The sequence below is a fragment of the Teleopsis dalmanni genome, chromosome X (genome assembly GCF_002237135.1).
Source record: "Teleopsis dalmanni isolate 2A chromosome X, ASM223713v2, whole genome shotgun sequence".
Classification (NCBI taxonomy): Eukaryota; Metazoa; Arthropoda; class Insecta; order Diptera; family Diopsidae; genus Teleopsis; species Teleopsis dalmanni.
This window is the reverse complement of record NC_051848.1, coordinates 30,228,790-30,256,721: the sequence shown is the minus strand read 5'-3', so window position 1 is coordinate 30,256,721 and position 27,932 is coordinate 30,228,790. Positions and strand designations below refer to the sequence as shown.

General features: G+C 29.9%; 1 protein-coding gene and 1 non-coding gene across 2 annotated transcripts; one reads left to right on the top strand and one right to left on the bottom strand.

The window, feature by feature from the left end:
• Positions 1 to 151: 151 nt before the first annotated feature.
• Positions 152 to 27,932, bottom strand: LOC119662744 (sperm motility kinase 1). The gene is made up of 7 exons (XM_038072489.1): positions 27,763 to 27,932; positions 10,261 to 10,360; positions 9,450 to 9,561; positions 8,805 to 8,961; positions 8,135 to 8,243; positions 1,876 to 2,118; positions 152 to 1,802 (listed from the first exon to the last, which is right to left on the bottom strand). The coding sequence occupies exons 3-7, from the start codon at positions 9,503 to 9,505 to the stop codon at positions 1,018 to 1,020; spliced, it is 1,350 nt and encodes a 449-aa protein (XP_037928417.1). The 5' UTR covers positions 9,506 to 9,561; positions 10,261 to 10,360; positions 27,763 to 27,932; the 3' UTR covers positions 152 to 1,017.
• Positions 6,212 to 6,291, top strand: Trnal-aag. Its single transcript has one exon. It is a non-coding gene; the product is annotated as a tRNA-Leu (tRNA).

The following is a 27,932-nucleotide window of genomic DNA, read 5'->3' as shown; positions in this document are numbered from 1 at the left end:
TTAGAAAATCATGTTTATTAAGAGACAGACTTGAATTTCTAATATATTTTGCTGAACTTGGATTTAATAAATTTTGATTACTTTCAATTCTTCTGACATTCAAATACCTACCATACGATTGATTAACTGCAAAAAATGAAACTACAAAATCTTTTTCGAAATAATTCATTTATTAATTAATTTATTTTTTCAAAAATATTAATAAATAATCGTGTAACTTAACTTAAAAAGAATATAGGTCTGCGACTCCATGGGAGACAATTTACTATGCAAAATTAACGTTCAGTAATTTTGTTCGTTTCTCTTTTGGTTTCGGTAAAAAAGTGGACCAATGACGTTCAAAATACTTTTTATTGTGTCTTCAAACGATATGCGATAAATAATAAATGTTTCATTTAATAATTAACAAATTATGTATAAAAGTTCGTTAAATAAGAAAAAGGAAAACAATACTTATTTCATTTATCGTTAATTACATGCAAACATAAATACAGACAATGTGACATTTTAGCGCCCTTGCGCCTTGTTTTGTTTTTTTTTCGCTAATTTTGTGGACCATCAATTATTGGTACACAGAACATTTAAATATATTTATAATTTATTTTCTTGGCTTTGTCCTTTATTTACGAGTATGTAATCTCTATTACTCCTTCCGGATTTATTGTTCATTTGTTTTACTACAGCAATTTCTTGCACGACTATAACAATTTACTAGACTAAAAAATCTTCTCATACACATATACTCCCTCCTTACACTTCATGTACATTTTTGGTTTCTTTTCGCTTTATGACTTTTGTTTATTGGTATTACTGTCTTGTTAAATCGGAGATCAATTAATGCTACTTACTTTACTCAGAATATATATGTATGTATGTTTGTATGTATATAGTAACACTAAAAATTGATTTAAAGATAAAATTTTACTAAATGTGGCACCGAAATATTCTAAGCTACGCTATCCCTTCTGCTATTTCTTGTGCTGTTCCTGTTAGTACACATTATGGAGTGAAAACATTTTAAAGTATACAACAAGATCGTTCCACCTTTCTTTCGATTTTTGGCATTTCTTGCAAGGCGAGCTCAACATGTTTGCGTGCCAACCAGGATTGCTTCTGCAGGCGATTGATAATGATGCGATATGCGCCGATTATGTCACTGCGTGGTCCATTTTGTATGGATGAGCGTAACATTTCACTATTTACACCCAGCTCTTCTAATATTATGCGTGCTTCGAACTCAAGCGGCTTCAGTTGACTCAGATCCTCAGTGTCTGTGGGAAGCATTATGAACTTTCCAGTTTCGACATCATAATTCTTAAAAAGTGGACAATCAATAGCTGCCTCAGCATTCCATTGGCGTTTTTCGCAACCATTTATATGTGCTAATTGCTTCTCTTTCTCCATTTCCATAGGGCTGACTTTCTTCTTAAGAGTGCTACAGAAGAACGAACGTTTGGGTGTGTTTGTTTTGGAAGCATCTTTATTTGGATCGATAGGTAGATCCCGATTTATCTCAATCGGCTGCAAATAATTATCAACAAAAACACCATCATTCTTTTTGGTATTCATGTTGATCGGTGGTTTGTTGGTTACTTCCATATAACGTTCACGCAATGAGTACGTCTTACGCATACGCCTCGATTTGGAGCGTACCCAAAAACCAGAACGTTTAACAGGTTTGGTTCGTAAATTGATTTCATGTTGCATAAGCTCAGCACTCAGTTTAGGTTGTGTAATGAATTGACTGTTGAGCATATCGTCAATGGTAGGTCGACGTGCAGGTATATGAATAAGAATACGTTCTATGAGAAAAAAGCGCAAAAAAATATGTTATGAAACTTAGTAGAGCAGAAGGGACCATAGTTGTATACTTACGTATAAGTCTTATGCAAGGCAGACTTAATTGTCCTGGCAACAAGTAATCACCCTTCAAAATAGCTGCTTTTAGTCCTGGTATGGTGGGTGCACGGAACGGCATATTTCCCACAACCATGAAATATAATAAAATGCCTAACGCCCAGACATCTACTGGTGCACCGATGTAATGATCATCGGAAAATAGTTCCGGCGCTGCATAAGGTGGTGAACCACAGAATGTGTCAAGTTTTTGATTGGCACCTACAACAAAATAGTTTTTGGTAAAATTATTTAAGGAAAGATAAATGAGGTGATATGAATAAAAAAAGATGATATAATATTAATATAAAATATCGAACGCAATAGACATTAATGTCACGCTGCTATATCCACTTATAAAAATATTTAATATCAGAAGTATGTTAATTTCTGAGTACATGCAATGAAATAAATTGGTATAGTTACAATCGTTTAGTTGTTAGTTTATCATAGGTTGCCCTAATAAAGAAGCTTAAAATGATGTTCTAAAAAAAGCTAAAAAGGATGTTTAAAGAAATAGTAATACACAACCAGAGACTCTCCTTGGAGACAATCTTCTAAGCTACCCGAGATAAATTAAGGTTGTTGACAAGCCTCATAATATTTGATTCAAGATCCGAAACCTTATTTGGTTCAATGAAAGTCGAATCGAGATAATGGACAAGTTTGCTAGCAGTTTCTGGACACGATTAAATAATATATGTTAAAGGTGCGTTTGCATATTACAGAATCTATTGATGTTAGTCTCCTAGTTTTATGGGTAAAAGAAGATAGTTAATAGAGGGGTATGTATTTCATCTAAATTCAAATTTAATTCAACTTAGAACTTTGTCAAAAAATTATTTAGATTGTCTTAAATTGCCTATAGAATCGCTTCAAATCTTCTCTAACAATTTAAATTCGATCAATGTTAAAAGTTAAGATATCTAGAGAGGAAGAAAGTTCATAGTGAAAAAACAGCTTATAGAAGCTGACTCTACTATAATCCGTTGTGAAGTCTGAAAGATAGAGTTACTCCTGACGGGTTTTAAATTTTAAAGACGTCTTTTGCAGGAGAAGGTGTTTACTTTAATATTTTTATTTACAACTTTAAAGTACGGTATCTGGAGAAGGAATGTGGATCAACATATAGAGAACTAAATAAAATTGATTTTACTAAAATCTGTTTTCAAGTCGTAAGACTTATGTAGCTATAGTTATGTCTAAAAATGGTGCACCTCTCGATTAAAAATAAAAAAGGGTGCTTCCGGTTTTTTTTTATAGGTATGAATAAATTCGTCGGTCACGTAAATATTACCGAAATATGGGACTCTCCGTTGAGTTTTTCTTTTAAGAAGCATAATTGTTTTACTTTTTGACTAAAGTGTAGTAAGTTAAGGTAAAGAATAAAGAGTATTTTGTCGACATACCATAATTATTAAATATGCTGAAAGAGAAAGAGACCACAACTTGTTGATTTTTAACAAATACAAGAGATGGTCATAGTTAGATGAAAAGGAATTGTATGAGATTTGTGAACCGTTATAAAGCAGTTTAAAAAACCAGCTCGTTTTCAGAGCTGAGTTGGTTAAAAAAGTGAATATTTTAAATATTTCTTGTGTATATAAATTTTAAGGCTAGCCTCAGCGAATCTTGGGTCTGGATTATGTATTTTACTATGCATTTTATTAAGATTTCTTGCAAAAGCCTGTTTATTATTCAAATAACCATACTAAATTAACATTAATATCTTTAAGATACGTCACTCTAATATTCAACAAATTGTCCAACTCAAAAAACTTAAAAAAGTAGAGCAGTGAGTAAACTTAGGAAAAGTTTTAGTTTCGTAAAAATAAATAAGCATATCCTGATGTTAAGCAGTAAGCAGATGATATCCTTTTAATAAATTCATTGCATTGATATTCATTAAGTTGTTTCCTAAAAGCGTTATTTGATGCTCATAAGCTCTTAATGGAAAAGATAATTATAATTTATATAATGCAGTGTAACTTAAATAAATTCCTGCAAAATTAGTATTCATATTAATTATCAAGAACGTGTCATGAATTCCACACAAGAAAGTGTGAACTGTGAATAAAGTTACTTTTCCCCGGTGTTTTTTTGTGGGTTTTGCAAAGAAGGATATAAGCTATTTTTGTGATAATACTTTTGTTTATTTAAATCTGTTCATATATGAATATTCATGGCCTGAAAGTGACAAAATAAAAATATTCCCACAAAAAGAAATTGTCTTAAAATGTGTTTGCTTGCGTCTATTAAGGATTAAGAGCAATATTTTCTTTCTATTAAGCGCAGCAGTTATTCACAATAATCAGAGTAGATAAGATTTGGGGACTCTGCAGTAGAAGTTGAAACTGACAAGTTTTCATTTTAATTCCAATATTAAAGGGAATTAGGCAATAAAGACGATTATATGCATTCAAAACAGTTTGATATGATTAGAAGTGTTTTTATGGCAAATAATTAAATCAGTCAGTGTTAAGAAGTATAACGTAAAGAATGATGAAATGAGAGATATATATTTTCAAACTTTCTCTCAATAAATTGAATATGTCAGGGGATTGTCATGGGATTGAAATCATAATTATCTTGTTGTTAACACACATAGTCTGAATCAGAATCAACCATTTTACACGAAAAAAAAACCAGTAAACAAGTGTTTTGTACATGTAAACTACAGGGTTTTTTATTTCTGAAAATTAGAGTTCTCTATAAAAGATTCCTTAAATTTTTCCCTTTAAACATGAGAAATAACATACTTTTTTATTTTTATGATTAAAGTAAATTTAAAGGCGGATTGATGTAAGTAGCTAGAAAAGTCTTGATTATGGGAAAATACATTTTATTGACAAAATCAGTTATCCGTCATAAATGGTCATATCTATGGCCAACGCATATTTTTTTTTTATAATACAAATTTTTCTAATATATTGCAGAACTTTAACTCGAAAGTGAACATCACCTCATATAGTAAAGTAACGTTTTTTATTAAAATTAACATTTTTTTGACCCCCTCTTAAGAACTAATTATTGACGTAACAGGGTTAATGTATATGACAAACTTATATTAATTTCTTTTAACGAAACCTTTCTTCATACATCGCAAATCGCCATTTCCGAACTTTCTTAATATAAGGAACAACATATAAATTTTCTTCATTTCAAATTTTTATAAAATTTTGCTAATATACGACGAAATTGAACCAGGAAGGAAGAAGCTTCATTCATAGAAGCAATGATAAACTAAAGCTGTGTCAACAAGCTTTAAAACCAATCTGTATGTATTGTATCCATCTTTGTAGTTATATCTGCTCAAATACGTTAAATTTGATGTGTTCAAAAAAAAATTCTGAGATGTGAAATTAATTCGGTATTGTATGAACACAAGGTGTAGTACAAGAACATGGTGTGGTATGAAAACATAGTGTATGGTGAAAACAGAAAACAATAGATCTACATCAGAGAACTGCAATGAGTACTCAACACTCGAATCATTGACTGCGTTTCATTTATATGCATTCTGACTCTCTATTTCATATATTCGGCTTGACCTGATTCATATATACATCTGACAGCACTTATAATAATTTAAACTCATGAATAAAATTATGCAAATGATTTATGAACCATTCATGAGTATTTCGTCACAGTCGGCAAAAATTTAATTCTTGTTGTTTACTGTACATGTAGTTTCTTACTAAAACAACCCCTAATTAAACAAAATACATGCGTTTACAATACTAATAACAACAACAAACCAAAAGCATAAAACTAAACACACACAAATTTTTTGCTTAGCAAACAACAGCGCTCACACAAAATCTTTACGAATGCTTGAACTGCTCCAGTCATTCATTTTCAGTGAGTATATTCATACTCACTTGAGTATATGCTATGACTCATGAATCATGTGCCATTCATCTCTACTTAGCGCCAGCACTCGTTTACAAATACACTTATGGGTCATTTTTGTGGCGAATGTAAATGCAAGTAGTGTGTGAGAAAAACATTTATACGCATTTACATTTGGTTTTTTATGAGCCTTTTCTGAGTTTTAAGATTATAAATTAAATTAAAAAAAACTCTGAGACTTGATTTGGCAGTAGAAGGTATATTTATGAAATTTAAATTAAATTCTAAATTTATACTAAAGTTCAATGTTATATATATTTATGAGATAGTATACATGTAAAATAACTTTTTCTTTTTATTAAGGACATATTCCTTTGATATCGGCTTAGTTGATCACAAAAAGAAAGTAATTAAATATTTGAAATGTGATTTATTTAGCTAATAAGTAAAGAACCGTTTAACAGGCAGTGTGGCCGAGCGGTCTAAGGCGCTGGTTTAAGGCACCAGTCCGAAAGGGCGTGGGTTCGAATCCCACCACTGTCAACAATTTTTTAATTATTTTTTTGAACACTGACGAAATGTGTATACTAACATGTTTTCATAAAAAAATATAAAAATATATAGATTATTTTCATTTTTAAACATGAATTAATATATTATTTTATTATTCGCACTATTGTGAATGAAACTTTAATGAGGCTAATATGTATGTAGTTGTAAATTGTGAATTAAAGAATATGGGCACGTTATTGTGAATGAAGCGTAAATTAGAACCAAAATCATAAAACATAGTGAATTCAAAATTCTTTTAAAAAACATTTTTTAGAAGAAATCTTCCAGAATTTAGAAATTGAAAAAAAATAAATAAGTGTATTAACTTTTATAGCAGAAAATTCTTCACATTCTGCAAGTTACAACGAATTCTATTGTTAAAGAAGTAAAAGATTGCTAAAGTGTTAGTAGTGTTAGTAGAACCAAATATCTGGGTTGTGTGCTTTGATAATACACTCAATAGATTTAGCGATGATTGCCTATATTGAAAAATTGAGACAACAAAGAGTTAAGTTGGTTAATTGTATATAGTTATAATGTAATATATGTATATAACAAGTCCATACATACAGAGATCATATAAAATCTGTAATTAAATTTATTAATATTACTACAAATTAAAATTTGTTTTATACGGTAGGCGTTAATAATATATATTTCGACTTTGTATAAGTTTAACAGAGTATTGTTTATAAGGATGGGCACATACATAATATCATTAAAAGGGGGCGGAGGTTTATGGAAACTAATTCAAAGTTTATATGCAAATATTTTAATAAAAAAAGACTATTTAACCTTATACATCATTTCAAGGATGGATAATTTGAACATCTTAAGGCAGAGCGAGAGCTAGAGAATTCTATTATAATAACAAGGAGATTAAAGTGTGCAGTTTTTATATGTTATATGGAGATATTTTTTAGTTATTTAAATTAAATATCAATCCTAGTATACCTTTAACATCTAAATAAAATTTAGATACACAACAAAAACTGGATTTTATGGGTTCACAAAGATTTATTAATTCAAATAAATTGAAGAATATATAACCGTAACTTAACATAACAGTAACCAGTATGTTCTTGAGACAGTGAAAATAATTAGTTTAAAACTGTTAAAATTATGTGCCCTTATTAATTTATTTATTGTAGGATTAAAATGTCTTTATTAAGGAGTTCCTGATCATCTGGATATAGCAGATAGTGATAATTTAATAATTATAATGATAATAATTAAAGACTAATTGTTTTTATAATACATCAATTTCTGTTTCTGACGAATTCATTCATAAATTTTTTTTTTTTGTGATAGTCTAACAGAAATTGATTTAATAATACTTGAACAAAATCTTCAAACTTTATCTATATAAACTACAGAGAAAGATTTATAAAACTATCGATTTTCGCGGGATGAAATTTGAACTAGTGTAAACCTGCCCTAACGTAATTTCTGTAAATCGTATTATCTGGCACCCGGAAAGAAATATTCCGGTTCTTCTGTTACTTTACTGTTCGGACTTATACAGATATGAAGTTTAACATGCGGTCTTCATTCGTCAACTCACTCCACAAAATTTCAATATAAACAGTAATCAGATCCTAACAATCATCTATGTCACCAGCTGACTATAAAACACCTAGCCCTCTTCCTATAACTCTCAGTTATCGAAAAGGTGTTCTAGCTGACTGGGTAGAATTGTAATTTAGGTCTAATTTTATCTACCTACTTTGGAGTTATATTGCTGTATCTTGAAAATGATTAAGGCTAAAGAATTACTTATTACTATTATGTTTGCCAATGTTAATATATGAATACTTTAATACATATAACGTACCTTGTAAAAGTTGTGTGCTAAAACCAAAGTCAGCCAATTTAAGGCGATCCTCAGATAATAGCAAAACATTTTCAGCCTTAATGTCACGATGTACGAAGCCCAGATTGTGCTGCAATGGGGATAAAAAATAAAAAAAAGTATTATAAAAATTATTTTTGAAGTATAATAAGTTTTAATATTATTATTTCTATATAAATTTATCTTAATTATATTTGATATTATCGTTTAAACGAATGCAATATTTGAGAAACAGCAGAATTTAGTTGAACTAAGAACTTTTTGACAAACGATATCTAATGAAGAACTCTGGAGACATACTGCGCAAACTGACCAAACGTCTACTAATATTGAAATTCAAGACCGAAAATATGGGTGGATAGGCCATAACCTGCACACAACGCTAACATGGAATGCCCAGGGAGCCCGGCGTAGAGGCAGGCCAACGACAACATGGTGAATTAATACTAAACCTGGAAAATCGTTTAACGAACTTTGACAAATTTCGCAAAATAAAGATAATTGGAAATCATTTGTTGTATACTTTAGATTCTAATGGAGTATAAAATAAAAAATAAAAGGCTTTGATAATTGGTTCCAACTGATTCATATAAAATAAAATCTCAAAAAGACTACGTGAAACTTTTACAAAAATCTATATAGACTTACTTACCATATGTTTGACTGCCATTAGCAGTTGTTTGAATAAAGGTGCTGCATGAATTTCACGTAACGGACCACCCTGAGTAATGTGATTGTAAAGTTCACCACCACGTATCCATTCAGTTACCAAATATACTCGTCCCAATGTTTCCACAACTTCAAAAAGTCTAGAAATAGAATATTTGATTTTATTCACTTTGATCTGTTTGTGTTTATTTTCATTCTTGTTATTTTCAATATATTTTAATTTTAATAAATTTAGTTTAAAATTATTTAGTACCTTATTTAGGTATCAAACATCTTTAATATTATTATTATTTATTTAGCTAACCTACTTGAATGGTTTAACTGAAAATAACATTTTTATAGAGTTTCTCTCTCTATCCCTCTCTTTCACTCATTTTTAATTGTTCTCTCAGAAACATCATATTGTAATGAAATTATTACAATTTCCAATTTCTTTGTATATGGGTGTAGTTTAGAGTTTCGGGTAGTTTATTGAGAAATGAATTTTTTAACAGTTTTACCAAAATATATTTTTTTTATTGGAATAAATTGCTACGACGAGAACAATGTGAAAATTAAGAGAATTTGATGAGAAACTGTCAAAATAAATGCATTACGCTTATTCACCAGGTCGCTACAAATTACTCACCTTAAAATATTTGGGTGGTGAACACATTCAAGTGTTGCAATTTCACTTGACAACATTCGCAAGGCTTTTGCATCTAAGCCACCTCGGTCAACTACTTTGATGGCTACTTTGTCTGAAAATAGAAAATGATTTCTTGTTTATAAAATATTTTAGACAGCCATTCATTTTAATAATAAAAAAATGTATTTCTCTAATCATATCCTGGATCTCAAGGATCTCATCAATCTAACCACATTTATACTGCATGGCTGCAATATATTTATGCAAAGCTCGTTAGTATAAATGAGATTCACAAAGGTCTTGGTCAAAATAAAATAATTTTGTTTCCAACGCTTTTATCAATGTCAGCAATACTAGCCAGGAAAATAATGTCCACCGATGCGGACTAAGCTGCTATTGTTATATTTGTTTAAGAAAAGTGTCTTAGGTGTCCATTATTGTGCTCCTGTACGATTATGTAGCTCTTAAAAACGGAGCCCAACTCTTGTGATACTCTTCAAGGAATAATGTTCGTTGTTAAGGAATAATGTATTTTGTTATTTGCATTTTACTATCAAATGGCTAATTGCAGATTGCATCAGCAAAAATGTCGAGTGGATATCAATTAAATCTAGATTCCAGTATTGCGGTTAACTGTTTCTGTGTGAATAAGCAATTTCTGTGTATTTGTATCTTTATATTCTTAAGATATGTTAATCAAAAAAGGCTATGTCATTATTTTTAATGCATTTATGCTTTAGATTAAAAAGAATTGATTTTTTATTTTTTGATTTGAAAAAGAGAATTCTACTTTAAGTTTTCTCATTTTTACCTCGAGTTAGCTGATGTACTGCTAATTTGACTTTTGAAAAATTGCCTCGACCAATGTCGCCACAAAATCTGTAGAGTCCAATACGTCGACCAATTGTCACCTAAAAAGAACAAATAAAATTTAACATTTTTTGAATTATATATGTGTATATATGTATATTAAAATCATAGAAATAAAAGCAAATTTTATGTAAGTTAGATTAGTAAGAACATTTTTATGAATAATATTAAATCAAATATACTAAAGAGGATAATTTTATAATTTTTGTAAATGTTGTATCAATTTCTTTGAATCAATAATAATAAATAATAATAAGACAATGCTGAAGAAGAAGAAGAAGAAGAAGAAGAAGAAACACATTAATTTTAAAATGAGTAAATACACATTGAACGCTTTAATTAATTTTAAGGAAAGTCAACATCGAGTAAAATCCAAAACCCTTTCAGAAGCTGCCGATATGTTAAGCTCGGACTAGATTAATTGCCTCCAGTAGAGGCTTTTGTAGAATTTGCTAGAATAATGTGATGGGCAAACGATTGAGCTTTTATTATATTAACACCTAACTGTCTTCAGTAAAACACTTTCATTTTGAGTTTTTAGATTAGCAGGGTATAGCCGTTTTAATAAAACTGGTAAGGTTTTTAATGAAAACTAAGTAAATGATTGAGAAGATAAGATAAGTCCCCTAATGGCATTCCATTAAGTCCCGTTTCTATGCGAATTTTAATATCTTTTCTGGTCAAAATTGTTGTATAAGAATTATATTATATAATAAGTTTAAAGAATAAAATTGCTGTATTGATTTAAGGACCATATTATATGAGAGCCAAGTTAACCGGAAAGGTACACATGATCTAAGTGTCTTCTATTTATTATTGACCAGCTAAAGAAAGTAGAGGTAAGTACCTTTCTTAAGGCCTTCTAGGTGAAGATAAATCGATAAATTTGGTACATCTAGGGAAGTACCAAGGCAGAACAAGACGCCTGCTTTTCCATATCCTTCAAAGTTTGTATCCCAGAAAACCAGATACGAGTGATATCAGCTAACCGGTTTAGCTTGTCAATTGTTTATCTGCATGCTTAAACTAGCTCTAATTTTATGAATACAATTATGCCATATATAGTAAATGTATCCAAATAAAATTATTTTTAAGAGCTTTATTGTCTTCTTGTGTTTCTCCCAAGAACGTATAAAGCCACTATTATTAATTTAAAGGTAGATACTCAGATTAAAAACTAACAACAATTTTTTATCCATATATAACCCCCACCTATATTTTCTAGTCGGAACAACTCTCTCCTCCTTGGCATATTCCTGGCTACGTCACTATACTGAATAAGACACGATTTGTAGCAGTGAATATATGATTGGATCACCAATTATATATTGGATAATACATGTTCCTCAGCTTTGTAGTTATTTGTAAGTAATTCTTTTAACAGACCCAGTACATTCAATATGTTTTATACTTGTTAAAAAATAGTTCCCGGTGAAAGGTTGTTTAGCCAATGATGATGTTGATAAAAATATATTTCCATTTCTTAGGTCCAAAATCTTATAAAAAATATTTTGAACAGTCTAGTAGTTATAACGTTTTAAATTGCTCCTTGTTTAGCCGATACCCGGATGGTGAACTCATAAGGTTAAAGCTTAAAATTATTTCAATCTGTTTGTATTTTTTTATTAGAAGTCACATTAACTCGCTTCTAAGTAATGTAATAACATATTGCTATACGGGGGTACTCGGTTATGCGGAGAGAGATATAGATATCAACTTAAGAGTAATGTTTTTAATAGATTCGATACGATTCAATATTTTAATACTTTTTAAAAAATATTTCCATTTCTTCGCTTCAAAATCTTTAAACATTTTTTAAACAATTCTTTAGTTATGATTATAAGCTATAATTGTTTCTGATTTATCTGAGTACCCGTATGGTGAACTCGTAAGTTCAAATTTCAGCACTTTTCCAATCTGACTTGCACTTTTTATTAGAAGTCACATCAACTCGCTACTAAGTAATGTAATATTGTTAGGTTAAAATGTACTTAACTGTGTCATTTGTGCGAAGATAAATATATTCGCACATATATTCGTACATACGCTCTCACAACTTCATGTATTAGTTCAAGTTGAATTCGTGCTGCTGTTTGCGCAACAAAAAACAACAACAACAACATCAAAAAACAACAAATATTGACAACAAAAATCATGCATCCAGAAAAAAAATGCTGTTTTTGTTGTTGTGTGTCATAAATTCCTAGTTTATTTAATATTTAAATTTTTACATTATCTCTTGTAATACATATAAGAAATGAGAGAAGATGTACACACAAACCTATATACATAAAAACACATATACGCACAAACAAGTTGATAATATTCTCACGTATAGATGCACACTTTGCTCTGGCAATGTTGGTTGACCTTTTGTTTATGTCAACAATTTAATAAATTAAATTCATATGCACTGCGACAACAAGCGCACTCGCTTGTATATGAAAGAGTCGAGCACAAGGATTTCCTTCGCTTCTTCTTCTATCACAGTCTATCACTGCCTCAGTCTTTGCATCTGTCGCCGTCGCTGTCGCTGCGTATGTGTTTACTGCTCTTGTGATTTGTTAGTTAAGTAAATTAAATGAAATTAATGCAAATTTATAACTCGATGTCAACAATTTGCGTAGAACGCATATCGGATTGCTGCTCACTTATAGGCAAATGAAAAGATTGGAATGCTACGGAATTTATTGTCGTCTTGACTTTTCTACGCTAATTTAATTAGTTTGTTTATTAAAACTTTTTACTTTTTGTAAAAAAATAAAAATAAAAAAAGTAAAATGTGTATGCCCTCAATTATGGCATAAATTTCATTCCCTGATTGTGAGCAATAACTAAGTTGATTTGTTACAGAATAGGAGTGTATTACATGTGGAGGGTAGAACGATAGAGGCAGATGTCCTAATATGAATACTACGGAATGGCTTTTTTTATATTTATATATTTCCAATTGATACTTTAAACAAATTTAGGGAGAATTTTAAAAATCATTCAAAAAGAATTATATTTATTGAACTATTTTAATCTGATTACTTATAAAAAATATACATATCTAATCAGATGATGTTTTAATAAGACAATTTTTTGTTTTGTGTGGCAACTCTTTAAAAGCTGATCGTGTGCCCTATAGCATATTTTATATATACAAACATAACTGTTTCCATTCAAGAAATTTGTTTTTCAATTAATAAAAATTTTTGTTCAATTAAAAACAAGTATCTCATTGCAATTAATGTTTATTTGGGGGCATGTACCTTAAAAGTCATCACATTATCTCATTGTAATTAGTATTTATTTAAGCACATAAATAAAACAGTATATCAAAATGTAAATAAAACAATATTTTACGATTATTCAACGTATATAAGACCATTTAATACAATTTTTATTATTTTAATAAATCTGATTAAGATTATTTGCAATTTTAATTTAATGAACTACTTTTGAAATAATTTTAATACCTTCATTATTTTTTAAATTATATTTCCTCTAAAGAAAATACATAAAACGATACAACTTTTTCCTGCTTCCATTTTTTGCAAAATAGAAAATATTCCGCAAAAATAGAGAGAACACAGCAGTTGTTATTGATATTCTTATAAGATTTGTTGTTGTTGTTATTATGTATTTCCTAGATAAGAACTCAAGCTCATATCAGAGCAATTTAAGTTTTCCCCCAGGACAACTTTGGGTCAATATTATTAACCTTTATACAAGAAGTATTGTTCGGCATGATGTTGCCAACTCTACTGCTACTTTTGTGGTCGAACACCTGAGGAATTTTTATTATTTGTCAATTGGGATTATATTGTTGTTGTTTTTGTTTTCGTTGTTGTTGGGGTTACACACAAACTGATTTTTGTGGAACTTTTATTTGCGCTCAGAAATAAATAAGCCAACTAAGTCATTATTGAAATCTTTGTCGTTTAAAACTTTTGCACATTCCCTCGCAATAAAATGTAATGCGATTATCTACTTAAGATTTTTTTTCCGTTTTCCAACTGAAACGATTCGTTTGCGTAAAAAGGCATTGAACTTTATATATATGAAATATTAATTTGTTTTTATTTTTATTTTTTTTTTTTTAAATATAAAAAGAAATTTTGAAGTAAACTGAAAAATTTAAAATCTATTAAAGCAGAATTTGCAAAATATTTGTAATATTCTAACATTGAACAAAAGTAAGTACGAACTAAGACTGGTGTGGTTCTCAGTCTAAGCGTTTACCTTCAGTAAATGTAGATAGTTGAATGTAGTGGTCGTTCATCCTATCTGTGCTTGTGTATCGCCCAGAATTATAAAAGAATCGTTCTTTATAAGATCTTTGGTCCTTTATGAGTTGGTGACACCCATGAATTTGCACTGAGAGTTTTCGAGAGAAAAGTTCTTCGTAAAAAACTTACGACTAGACGACCGTATCCGAATGAACCACGAACTGAACAATCTTTATCATGATATTGATATGATTTAGTGAATTAACATCCAGGAGCTTTGATGGAACGAGAATGGATCTTGATGCTCTAATGAAAAAGTCATTTAAAATGGCAATTGGAGAATTAAGATGTAAAAGTAGAATCGTATTTCCGGTAGAATGATCAAGTTGAGAGACACTAATCGCACTGGAGAGGGATGCTCCGTCAGGTTGACACCTGGTAACGCGTTTTTATGCCCATTGAAGTAAATTTATTAGAATGTAGAGATACAATAACACTGCTAAATTATTTGCAGCAATGATATATTTCACTGAAAACTGTTCTAAAAATTCTATATTTGGTAAATCTATATTTGGTCAATATGCTATTAGACTAGGAGTACGCTTTTATTAATATAATAAATGATATTTAGATGCTTGTAAAAATGATTGATTGCATTGAAAAATTTTTTAAAAATTGTGTTTCGCGTGTTTTATAAGCGGAAATGGTATATTTTGTAAATAAACGATCAGGTTAGTAATGCCTTCTTATGAATTTTGTAGAAGATGTTTAGATGAAGAGAAAGTAAACACAGCGGAACATTTTTTCAACAGCTGCATTAACTCAAGTCAAATAAATATATTAAGCAATTATGTTTTTAGCAACCTTACAGAAGTAATCCGCTAAAAAACATTCTATGCTTTATTAGGACCTTGAAATAGTGCAAAAGTAATTAAAGTTAATTATTGATGCCACAATGGACCTATAAAGTTTAAATAAATTGGCCAACTATACTGCCCATGTTATACACAAAGTCACGTCAACTAAGCTACTTTATTCAAAACAGTGCCTTTTATGAGCAAATAAGTGTATTTTTACATTTCATATGTGTATTTTATGGAATTGTTATCATATCTACACAAAAATAGATATGTCTTCTATATAGTCATGAAAAAGTGTCAAAATAATAGTATACGTAAGAAAATGATGATGTGACTCTTTATATGACATAAATTTTGTACTTAATAAAAGGCTTTTACCCACACTAAAACCATTTATTAGCGTGGACCTCCTCAGACCTCTTAGATATGAGTGGAGAAGATTTTCTATCACTAATCCGGAGAATATTTATTGTATAAGGTGAGTTATTTTAGAATGGTTAGTTGGTGCTATGGGTTGAGTGGTCGGGGGGTGGGTTATAAAGCCGGGTGAGAAACCACGGGCAAGCGTATATAGTCGTCGATAGTTATGACCAAAAAGAGCATAAACTTCCGTTGACTATTCGTCAACTTAATAATGTAATCACTAAATGGCATAATTAATACATAAACTAGCTAACTTACCGTTTGACAAGCTGTAAATCTCTATATGTGATATGACCTTAAATAAATTATTATTGAATATAAAGAGGATATATATGAAAAGGATAATAATATTTAATTTTTGTTGATATAGAAAAGTTATATAAGAAATCAGCAAAATCTATTTAAAATATTAAAACATTAAATGTGAATCATTTGTATTTGCGTGCTAAATGCAAAGTCAATTGACGACCGCAATTAAAAGCGAAATGGAATATTAATTACGCTTAAAATAGGTATGCAAGTACTTAAGTACACATACATACACATGCATAAACACTCATAAACAAACACACATGAATCGACACTCACACAAACAGTAACTAAAGCATATTAAATTCAAACTTTATTTATTATAGAATTCAATAATACTCGTAAATAAAGCATATTTTTGCTGAATGCACACAAACACACGCACGCACGCACTCTTACATACATACATACATATACAAACCTATGCAAACAGAAGCGAGCAGACACTGTGACGATTAAAGCGAATGATGACAATGGAAAGCATAACTCAAGTAAGAAGCAAAAAGCAAAAACCAATAAATTAAAGCAAAACCACAATTTTAGGAAGTTTATTTTGATTATTTGATGATTTTGTTTTTCCATTAAATATTCTCAAATTGAAATATGTTCACACACAAATACAATAACAACACCCACAACAACAAAAACAATGTGCGATTGTTGTACCACTACATTTGGCATTAATGGTAGTTGAAAGAAAACAGCCACAGTTGTAGGCGACCAAAATTTATTTATATTGGCATATATGAAGTTTTTACTGAATTTCATTATTACTTTTATTGAATATAAACATTAAAATCACAATAACTGAAATGACTGTATATTAAATAAGGTGTACCCACAATCACGAAAATAATTAATTCAATACAAACAACAACAACTACAAAATACAACAACAAAAATAGCAACATTTATGATAACAACATATAAGAACAATAATAATAGAAACAAATGAACGACAATCGGCTATTGGCAATCAGCAAAAGGCTATGTATGTCTGTATTTGAGTCGTGTATACACATAACGTAACTTTATTCATGATCAGCATATGCAAAGCATATATGTACATACATACATCAACCAAAAATACTCATAGTGAAACATCAAACAACAACCACAACAGTAACTACAACAAAAACTAAAGTAACAACAATAATAACCACAACAACAGCAACAACAAAAACAAATACAATATCAAAAGCAATAACATCACCAAAAAACAATAATACAACAGTACACAGTAAATAATACAAAAACTTACAAAATAAGCGAAATAAGTGAAATGCCGAAAAACAGTTTATGGAAATTTATTCTTAGTTATTTATTAATTCTGTTTTGTTAGTAACGTGAACCGCAACTAAAAACAAAGTTAGTTGAAGCATACATTTTAGCACTTCAACAACCCGCACACTTTGACTTGCCAAATAATGACAATTGAGCGCTGGACTATAAATGAGACTATTGTTGTATTGTTGTGTATTGCTGTGTGTGTTTATGTGATTGTATGCTTCCGTTATTTGCACGAATGGGTAGAATAGTAATACTCGTATTGCATTTATTCTTCCAAAATCCTAGGTTCCATTAATTCCAATTGTTTTATTTTTGTTGTTTTTATCAATGTATACAAATTACACACGCACAGATATTTATGCATTTGTGTTGTTTGCATGTTTAATTGAATTCTTTACGTTTATATGTGTTCAATGGAGTCAAAATAATATTTCAGGGTGATTAATTTTCGATAAATATTAAATAAACGATAAGAATTTGGTTAGCTACTCAAATAATGAACATAAAATCAGCGTTGATATATAATATGAAGATATAAATATGGAAGTGTTGTGAGTTTAATAAAAACAAAAAAATTACTAAAGTTTCTCTATTATAATTAAAAAATTAAATTATTTTTAACTTAATTTTATGTATTTATTTTTTTATAATAATACTATTAATAATAATATTATTAATTTTATCATTATTATTATTAATAATAACATTAATAATGATATTATTAATATTATTATTATTTATTATTAATATTATTATTATTAATATTAATAAAAATATTAATTAGTATTGTATTAGTGTCGATCTCAATGTTTATAAATTTAAAACCACGGTCTAAAACCCGGCAAAATTTAAAACCCGACATATTAAAATTGTAAAATTTTATCTATTTATTTTTTTTATGTTTTCCTTAAATATTTTGAAAACATTTATATGTATTTATATACATAAGATACTATTCTGTTACTAAAATTATTTCAAAACAAAATTACTATATACCTCTGTAAGAAAAATGCACCGACTCATTTAATATTACTCATACACTCTGAAAGATAGATGCTTGGAAAAAAGTCAATTCTATATAAATTTTAAAATTGTTGAATACGTCCTATTGTCGCATCTCTCTTGTAGTGCCGCTCTACAATCGTTGTAACAACAACCCATTGCACAGAGTTCATCTTAAATAAGTAATTACAGGATAGCAAGAACATTATAACTTCCTCCCCTCACTTGTCAATAATAACGATATAGCAAGAACATCATAACTTACTCTCCTCACTTGTCACTAATTACTACATATCAAGAACATTCTAACTTCCTGTCCTCACTTGTTTCCAATTTTAGCTTGGATATATTTATTGTCTAAATATAAGACTTCTGTATTCTAAAATCTGCCTCCCACTTTATTGCCAGAAAAGGGTTTCAAGTTTTAACCTTTACGACGCAAGTTCAGACTATGGCTTTCAATACTTTTCATCTAAAAAAAAAAAAATTATCATAACAAGTATTGGAGGCAAATACAACCCTATGACCTGCAAGCCTAATTTTAAGTGAGTGTGTGGTGACGACATGAGTTGTAGGAGTATGAATTAGGTCTCGTTAATTTTAGTTTTTATAATATGAAAACTAAATATATTTTATAATATTTAAAAGCATCCAATTGAGGCGAAATAAACATGAACACCTCATCAGATTATTATATTGAATAATTAATAAAGTAAGTTACGAATTACATTCCCAACTGCTGAAAACTGGATCTAAGTAACCCATAGCAGTGGTTAAAAAGTGTTAAAATATCAATTCCTTTAACACTATTGACAGTAAATGCGATGGATATAAATTTAATACATTTAATACTCTATAGTACAATGTTTCATGCGAATAAATATTATTTTTGATATTTTTTCTCTGTTATAATGAATCTAGTCTGAAAGGCTTGATTGATATGATGCTGATTAGATCGTTCCAATAGACCTGGCAGCTATGTTAATCGTTGACCAAAATTGTAATAGTAATAAATTGTGAAGTTGATTTATGCGAAATGTTAAAAATAAAAATAAAAGTAATATGTTGTGATCAATGCAATAAAAACTTTTTTAAATTTTAATACAAAAACAATATATAATGAAAATGTTGTTATTTCTACATGGAAGGTTTGATATGTAATCAGTTTGTAATTAGTTCTATTCAAATGGAAAAAAACTTTCTTTTTGATCATTTGGTCCTCCGCAAACTGACCCATTTCTTTACAAGAAAGCTCAGATTACTCGTATCGATTAGTACCTCCTTACGCTAGTCCTCTGACGTTTCCCAGTACCCTTTCCTTAGACCTTTAGCTAGCCATGCGTTACAAGCTCTTCCAATACTTCACTTTATACTTCAATGCGAAATCTTCAGATGCCTCGATCAACCCCCTTTATAATCGCTTTTGTGATTCTGGTTACGAAGTCTACAATTACCCTACATCCCACTCTTTCGCAATAATCCTCCTCCTTCTCCATGCTTTTGTTTTTTGAGTTAGGTAAACCTAAACTTCTAGGTCCTAAGCCTTTTTATTTTAACTTTCTTCCTTAGTTAAGGGAATAAACTTTTACACAACGGTAGAAAATCTTCTATTGGCTATTGATGCTTTCCATCTACCGCAAAAAAAATAAATAAAATAAAGAAAAAAATATTTTTTAAATGTAAATTAAGTGCTATTTACACAAAACAACACCGTTATTGTTGCAAAATTGTGTTTTTTCATTCGTACATAGTTTTCGGATACGGACGAAAGAATGTTTTTGGGTACGTCAATTATATTATTATATAAATGTATATTGCGATGTGATTTACAAAATTATAAATTCAACAATGGCAGCAATAAGAAAATAATTCCTAATGAAAATCTTTAAATAAATATTTGAAAAAAGACTAATTAGAAAAAACTAAATTCAAATTAATTTAATTATTTCGAAGTTTTAGTCATGAGTAAAAAACACTCTAATGAATTATACAATTATACTAAATTATTCATTATTAAATAAATAAATTTCATTTTTTTGAAAAATGAAATTAACAGTTAAGGAAATGCGAACATGGCATGTATTTTTCGTATTATTTTCGCCGAACCACTGAACGCAGCAAAATTAAAATGTAATTAGAAAACAAAATACTTAGCCGCGATAAGCGCTTCAGTAATTGCAGTTCAGTATATAAACAAAAGCGAGAAATATAATGAAAAAAAAAACAAAAATAAACAAAAAAACTAAACAAAGAAATCAAAACAAAACGAGCGAAAAATTTGTCAACAAACCTATGACCCCCACAGCCCGTGACACCCCCACAGAGTTGTGGTGGTTAAGTGTATTCGCAAACGAAATAATACCACCTTAACACTGGCATTGACATTGAACGCTAAACGTAAGATAATAAACAAACAACAAAGGTTAAATAATAAAATACAATAATAACAACAAAGAAAAGAAAAACAAAAACAAAAATAGAAACGCAAATAAAACAAAAAACAAAACAAAACAAAAATATAAAAACAAATGCAAACTATATGTTAGTGTGTGGATGTGTTACCATCAACAACGTCAACAACGAACGCTTAGGGCTCTGTTACCCCAAACAAAATTATTGGCTTTCCTAATAAATGCGAGAAACGAAAGCAAACGTGAAAGGTGGAAAAGGGGAAATACTATGAACGAAATACTATGAGACACATATATTTTTTACCACTAAACCGTCATCGTATGTATCCACTGTTTATGTAAAGTGTAAAGTCAATTCAAAACGTATATATTTTCCTATAAATACTTTCATATTTTATGGTATTTTGCTTTTCTGCTATTCATCGCTATTCATCGCCATTTAACAAACAAGTAACATAACAAGCCCCTCCTACCCTGCCCTTTATTCTTAAGTGCTATTAATGAGTTTGTATTACATTGCGGTCACATAATTATTAACCATTTCCTCCTTATACTTCTCCGCCTCCACTTATGCAAATTATAGTATTTAGTTAACAATTAAAAGTTAGGAAAGAATTTGTCTTTTCCATTCGTCAAGAAAATTAGGTGTGAAATCGACTCTGCCCGCCTATTTTATATTTGATTCCTTTTTAATTTGTTAATGAGATTGAATGTACTTTGTGGAACTTAGAATTTCTTCAACGTGAACGCACGCAATCTCTAATCATTTATATACGAAACCGCGGTAAAAACCTAAGTTATAGACTGTCTTTAAACGTTTAGTTATAAGAAAAGTCTTTGGATCAGTGAAGAAAACCGATGACACTTTTCACTCTCTAATCGTTTATATACGAAATCGCTGTAGGAAACTAATTTATAGATTGTCTTTAAACGTTTAGTTATAAGAAAAGTCTTTGAATCAGTGAAGAAAGACGACGACACTTTTAATATGAGAAACACACTTTCTAATCATTTGTATACGAAACTGCGGCAGAAAACTAAGTAATATACTGTCTTTGAACGTTTAGTTATAAGAAAAGTCTATGGATAGTGAAGAATGGATTAGTGATGACACTCTTCATATGAAAAATAGAGACAAAGTATGATCCCTACCTCAACACATACCACGATTGGAATAGGTATTGCGCTGACCAGAGGAAGTAATTTACATAAACTGCATTGTCACGCTGGCTTACAGTTCTAATATTAGACAACGACGATGACCTACACCGGTTGCTCTACACATTTGAAAATATAACAGCAGAATTCGATATTAAGATATGCTTGCATCGATGACTACCTTAGGCTCATCCGGCATTACCTCACACAGCAGCATTATCCACACTCCGATATTTTAACCTCTAGCACCCTTTTCATTCATCTGTACATGGCCATGCGCCGCAAACCCCCCCCCCCCAATATCTCATCTTATAATTCGCTAAGTGGTAGTCTGATTAAATTTTTGCAATTTAAGGAAGAAAAAATGTTGAAGAAAGCTTTTGGTTCTGGAGTGAAAGAAATAACTTAAAAAAAATGAATTCGGTTAAAAATAAATTAAAAAAAAAGAATATATGAATAATTATGACAAAAAAAAGATAAAAGAACAAATTTTCAAGCGAAATATAATATCTAAATTTTCACGGAAGACTAAATAATGCATTGCAAGGTAGGTGCAGGAACATTTTGCCAATTTGCAAATATAAATAGCTCTCTTCGGCTAACTAATGAACCATAAATTTTCAAGACCGATATTTAAGCGATTAAGAAGACATGTCGATTAATAGCAAGCCATATCAAAAATAGATGTGAGGTTTCACATCAATCTTTTACCATTATATCAAAACTAATAAGGAACTGACTGAATAAATCAACTCATGGATATTATTTCAATATCAGTATCCAGTCAGAGAAATATTGAAAGGAACAAGAAAGCGTACCGAGTACCGAGTGGTGACTATTGAATTTCAGTTGCCTGTTACAGCAGGCATGCTTTACCTTAGGAATATTCTAACTCGTAAGTGGGCACATATGAGCAGTAGAAAGAAAGGAATGGTGGTCTACAATTTTATACCATAAGAAGCTGAATTTTTGGTATGTACAGGCAGAACTGAATTCCCGCTACTTTGTCACGTTTATAATTTGTGATGTGAAAACATAATGGCCAATTATAGTTTGAAAATTATTAAAATTTGAAAAAATAGCAGAAATTAAACAAAAAGAAACGAAATCAAGAAACAAAACAAAAACAAGAGATCTAATGACTTATTTCATAATGCATTTTTTTCCACCATAAATCCAATTACTGGAAAATTTAGAAGAGAAAAAAAATTGAAATATGAAAAAGCAACTAACGAAAAAAAAAAAAATAAGAAAAAAAATAATGCAATAATTTTTTTCTGTAAAAAGAAAAAATTAAAGGAAATAAAACAAAAAGGTTCCAACATAATACAAACAGTGAATGGAAAATGTGACTGCGGCTTTTCTGCATTAAGCCCCATAGTCTTTTTAGTGCTTTTCAGGGGGTAAGCAGGCGAAGACCTTGCACAAATCACATGTACCACTTGTATTTTATAATTTTGGTAAGCCTACAAATTATCTGAAAAGTATTTGCCTCAGTTGAGACACCCACTAATTTTATGTAATTCAAAAATTGTGGCACGATTACACAAAAGAACAACAACAACTTAATGCAATTACACAGAAATATAACAATCAGCAATTTGCTCGCTCGGGTTGGCGCTATTCGTTGAATTTGTGTGGCAGGTGTTTTAAATGTGGAGGTTGGAAATATTGGCACGAAATCCCAAGAAAATTAATCCATTGGTCACATGCTAACACTCAATTATGGATACAAAGTATAGGTCAGTTTAACACGTTTAAAGTCACATGTGAATAATTGTTAGGATGGACAAAAAACAAAAAAAACTAATACCTAGCATATTAGCAGTAGAATCTCGTAGAATACAAAAGGGTGAAGAATATTAACTTGGATTTGTAACTCCAAAATATAATGTATACCACAATAACAAAGAATCTCTGAAAACTAAAAACATTTAATTTTTGATTATATGAGACTATATAGTACAAACGATAAATTAGGTACAGAAAGAAGGATGCTAGACGAAGACTGCTCTGTTAGAGATTCCTGCTTTGAACTAAATAGATACCAAAAAAAAAAGCGAGTATTAAGTTATATATTCAAATATTATGATAGAAAAGTAGTGTGTGATCGAAACAAGTCGCTACTAGCGCTACACTTTAAGCAAGTATTACTTCGGTAAAGGGTGCGTCCTCAGTAAAACAATGTTCAGGTTGTTGGCAGGTTATCTGGTCATCAGGTCATCAAGGCTTGCGTTCTCATCCTGACAGAATATACATATATACATAAGTACACATTTTTCAGTATTACGTGTGTGCATCACAATTACTCAACAAAAATGGATTTTCATATTCAGTCTTCACTAAAACTTTGACAAAACGTAGCTAATATATGTATCATGCACTTATTATCATTTATGGATGTCGTTGCTCCAAAAATTTTCATGAAATTACTCTCATCAGATCTGAGAGAGAAAGTATTATGCAAACTAAAGTAAAATAAGCAAAAGTCAAGGCAGTAGTTAACAGCACCAAATAAGTGAAGACAACAGAACAAGGAAGAAAAGAATAATGAAATATGATCAGAAGAAGATCATATTAGGCTAATCTAATTCAATCTTAAATTGATTATAAATAAATAAGATATAAACGAATAAGAAAATATAAGAAATAATTTCAAATAAGACCACTGATGATGAGTATTTGGCAACATTCGAAACAGCTGTATGGTCAGCCAAAAATTCAATGAATTAGTAAATAATAAAAATTTTGTTGTTGCAATTTACTACTGTTCGAAAAACTCTCCATTAAATACAATAATTTCTATTAGGTAACTAGTGACTTATTTCATAACTGACATTATAAATTAAATTTTATGCATAAATTTCTGTTAAAAAATTCTCTAAAAACATTTTGAGTGGTATATGAAAGATTGTCAATATTTTAATTGCAGTTTCAATTTTATGCATAAATATTGTATCTGGAAAAGTTTTTATGACCTTAATCTATCAAACGTTATTGGAATTGTGGCTTTCAATAAGTTGACTCTATGGTGATGTAAGGCTATATAGGAAAATTATTTATTTATTATCTTTAACCAATGAATTTATTGTAGTTTTACTAAAGTATCCTATGATTCTACCCCTATTTATTTTTGGAATGTTTTCAATGCCAAGTTATATTTTATATGTGGTTATATTTATGTTAATTATAATTTTAAGTATTAACAACTAATTATGATATCGTTGTTCATATAGGTGAAATTTATTTACATCCATTAGAAAATTGTGGAAAGCTACCTTTTCATAGTTTCACATTTTCTATTTTAATTTTGAAGTCTTCAAGCAACAAACTTTAAAGTTTGAAAGTTTTGCTTAATGCTGGGAACACATCCTCTCCTCCTTCTCCTGCTTTTGTCGATTTTTGATTTCTCCTGTGGGATGCGAAGCCATCCACCACTTCAAACTAATAAATTACAGTTAAATTAATTGATTACCAAAAGTTGCCAAAGTTTATAATTTTTAGTACACAACCGCAAAGTTTCTCAAATCCTCGGGACTTGACTTATGGGTAATTATTTTATGTGTTTGCTTGAAACTTCGGTGGTTGCTATTTGATGTTTGTTTCCAGAACGTTTTATTGTTGGTTTTGCATCTGTTGTTGCCACCAATTTTCAGTTAAACTTTTCATTTGGAACAACAAATTTACAAAGTTGCATACGCCAAAAAGAGGAAAGAAAAGTCATTTATTATAATCCAAAAGGAATGGAACTTTCTTTTTTATAATAGAAAGTAAGACAAACTTTCTTGCACTTGCACCTGTAATATCTTTTGCCATTTAATTGAATTTGTTTAAATAAATACGTTGTTAGTGAGTGTACTTCATTTAAGAAAATAATGATAAAATGTTTTTTATATTTATTAAAATAAAAATTAAAGTTCTGTTTTTGAAAACAGCTTGAAAAATTTTAACAGTTTATCTAAAAAAACAACTTTTTCCCACAAAAAAGTGCACCAACACATACGACACTGGCTTTATGAACTTTTCGAGTACACTTTATAGCAGAATTTATAATCGAAAAGTTGAGAATAATACTCAACAGATATACTTAAGTGCGGTCGTAGATGCGCTGTTGAGTTCAACATTACAATGTTTCAAAAATTAGCAGTTTTGGCACAAGAATACTCGTATAACGAATATTACTTAAGAGATGTAAGTTTTCAAACTAAAAGAAAACTAATACAATTTGGGTAAATGAATAAGGCATTTACTTATCCCATAAATGGAGTGTAATCAAGAAGTAACAAAAATTTTTAAACTTTATAACTTGTTTTCTGAATCGTTTTCTGTTTTTGTGTATTGGTTGCACTCTCAATTAATAACGAATGGGTTAACTATAAAGAAAGTGTAATGCTTACTCTGTATTTATCAAACGAATGGGCGTCATGTACTTATGACTTGTTTTAACTATGACAATTATAATTGACTAGTGTGTCAAATGACAAGAATGCGAATATCACAACATATGACTATCCGTTTTCATTATACTGACAATATTTGACATTGAAAATGACATAGTGAAAACGAGGCATTACTTTAAAAGTACAAACAGTTTGTATGAAATTTGAATGGTTAGCGTTGAGATGACATGTGCTGATATAACTGTCAGCATTTGCACTCGGACACATATTGCCCAATGTGAAGCTCTCAAACTTGCCCGAGAGTGGTGAGTTACACTAATTGCTGTTATCTCCTTGATATTGTCTATTGAGCTATCAGATAAAGCTTAGTGAATGCACAAAATCTATATTTATTATCTCCATCAAGTCAGTGAATACTTGCTCTTTAAGACATTGAAGTCGTTTCGTCTGTAATCTCGGATAAAAACATAGAAAATATTTAATGGATTAATTCTATCTTATCTTTCTATCGTCAACAGTGCCAATTACGTTTTTATTTAGCTTTTGCATAAAAAGTATCCAAAAATAATAATTTAAAAATTTCATATAAAAAGTGTCACCAGAATTTTTTATAAGTTGGTAACATTGTATTGTTTTAGCAATCAAGATTTGATTGCGACTTGTTAGATAGTGTGTTTATATACGCTATTTCTGCAATTATACTTTTGAATGTTCTGCGCTGGCTTTGTGAAATATTTTTTGGCGAAGAAATATGTGATCCATGAAGTACCATAATATATTGATATGATCCATGTGATTTTTATTATTTTCTGTAACTAGAACTACCACCTTGGAGAAGATATTTTGAGACGATTATAGCCTTATAGATAACTCTGCATCTGAAGACGAATCTGAAAGATTACGATTGGAAATTGCGATCCATTTATTTACCAGGCAAGATACACCATGTAATGAGTCTACTTTATCGCAAAATAAATTTTGGTCAATTACTGATATTTTATGTACTATATTACCTAAGAAGTCTGTATCCCTTTTACAGGTTGAGAATGCCTTAATAAACGAACATTATTTTAGTAGAAATGTTTGAAATGTTTAGAGTTACATCTAAATTAATTTTAGATGCTAAGACAAGTCTATGATATGTACTAGAAGAGTCTTTTAGCTCCCATGATATGGGTGAGTGGTGAGAAATATAAGCATAACTTTTGACTTTTTTAAATTGTTTTTAACTTTTTTAATTTCATTTATAAAAAAATAGTCATGTATTGCCCTGACTATATATACAGCGTAAAAATAAACAAAGGGTTCAATTTAATCAATTGAAATAGATATAATTTAAATTAATGGAAAAAAATTGATTAATATTATTAGCTTACCTCGTGTCCACATCTTGGGTCGCATTGAAGCGCTTTGGTCAGCCTCTGATAGGGCGGTGTGGTGGGTGGGCACGGTGGCAATGGCACGGACTCCTGATAATCACCTTTGGTATCCACGACGGCTGTTTTTGTTATTGACACCTTTTTATCAAAAAAATAATTTAATTTTT

Excerpts from the sequence above, each read along its gene's own strand:
- LOC119662744 (XM_038072489.1), bottom strand. The coding sequence starts at position 9,505 with ATGTTGTCAAGTGAAATTGCAACACTTGAATGTGTTCACCACCCAAAT. Across the intron at positions 8,962-9,449 it reads CACCACCCAAATATTTTAAG|ACTTTTTGAAGTTGTGGAAA; the intron begins GTGAGTAATTTG and ends TTCTATTTCTAG. Across the intron at positions 2,119-8,134 it reads TAGCACACAACTTTTACAAG|GTGCCAATCAAAAACTTGAC; the intron begins GTACGTTATATG and ends ATTTTGTTGTAG.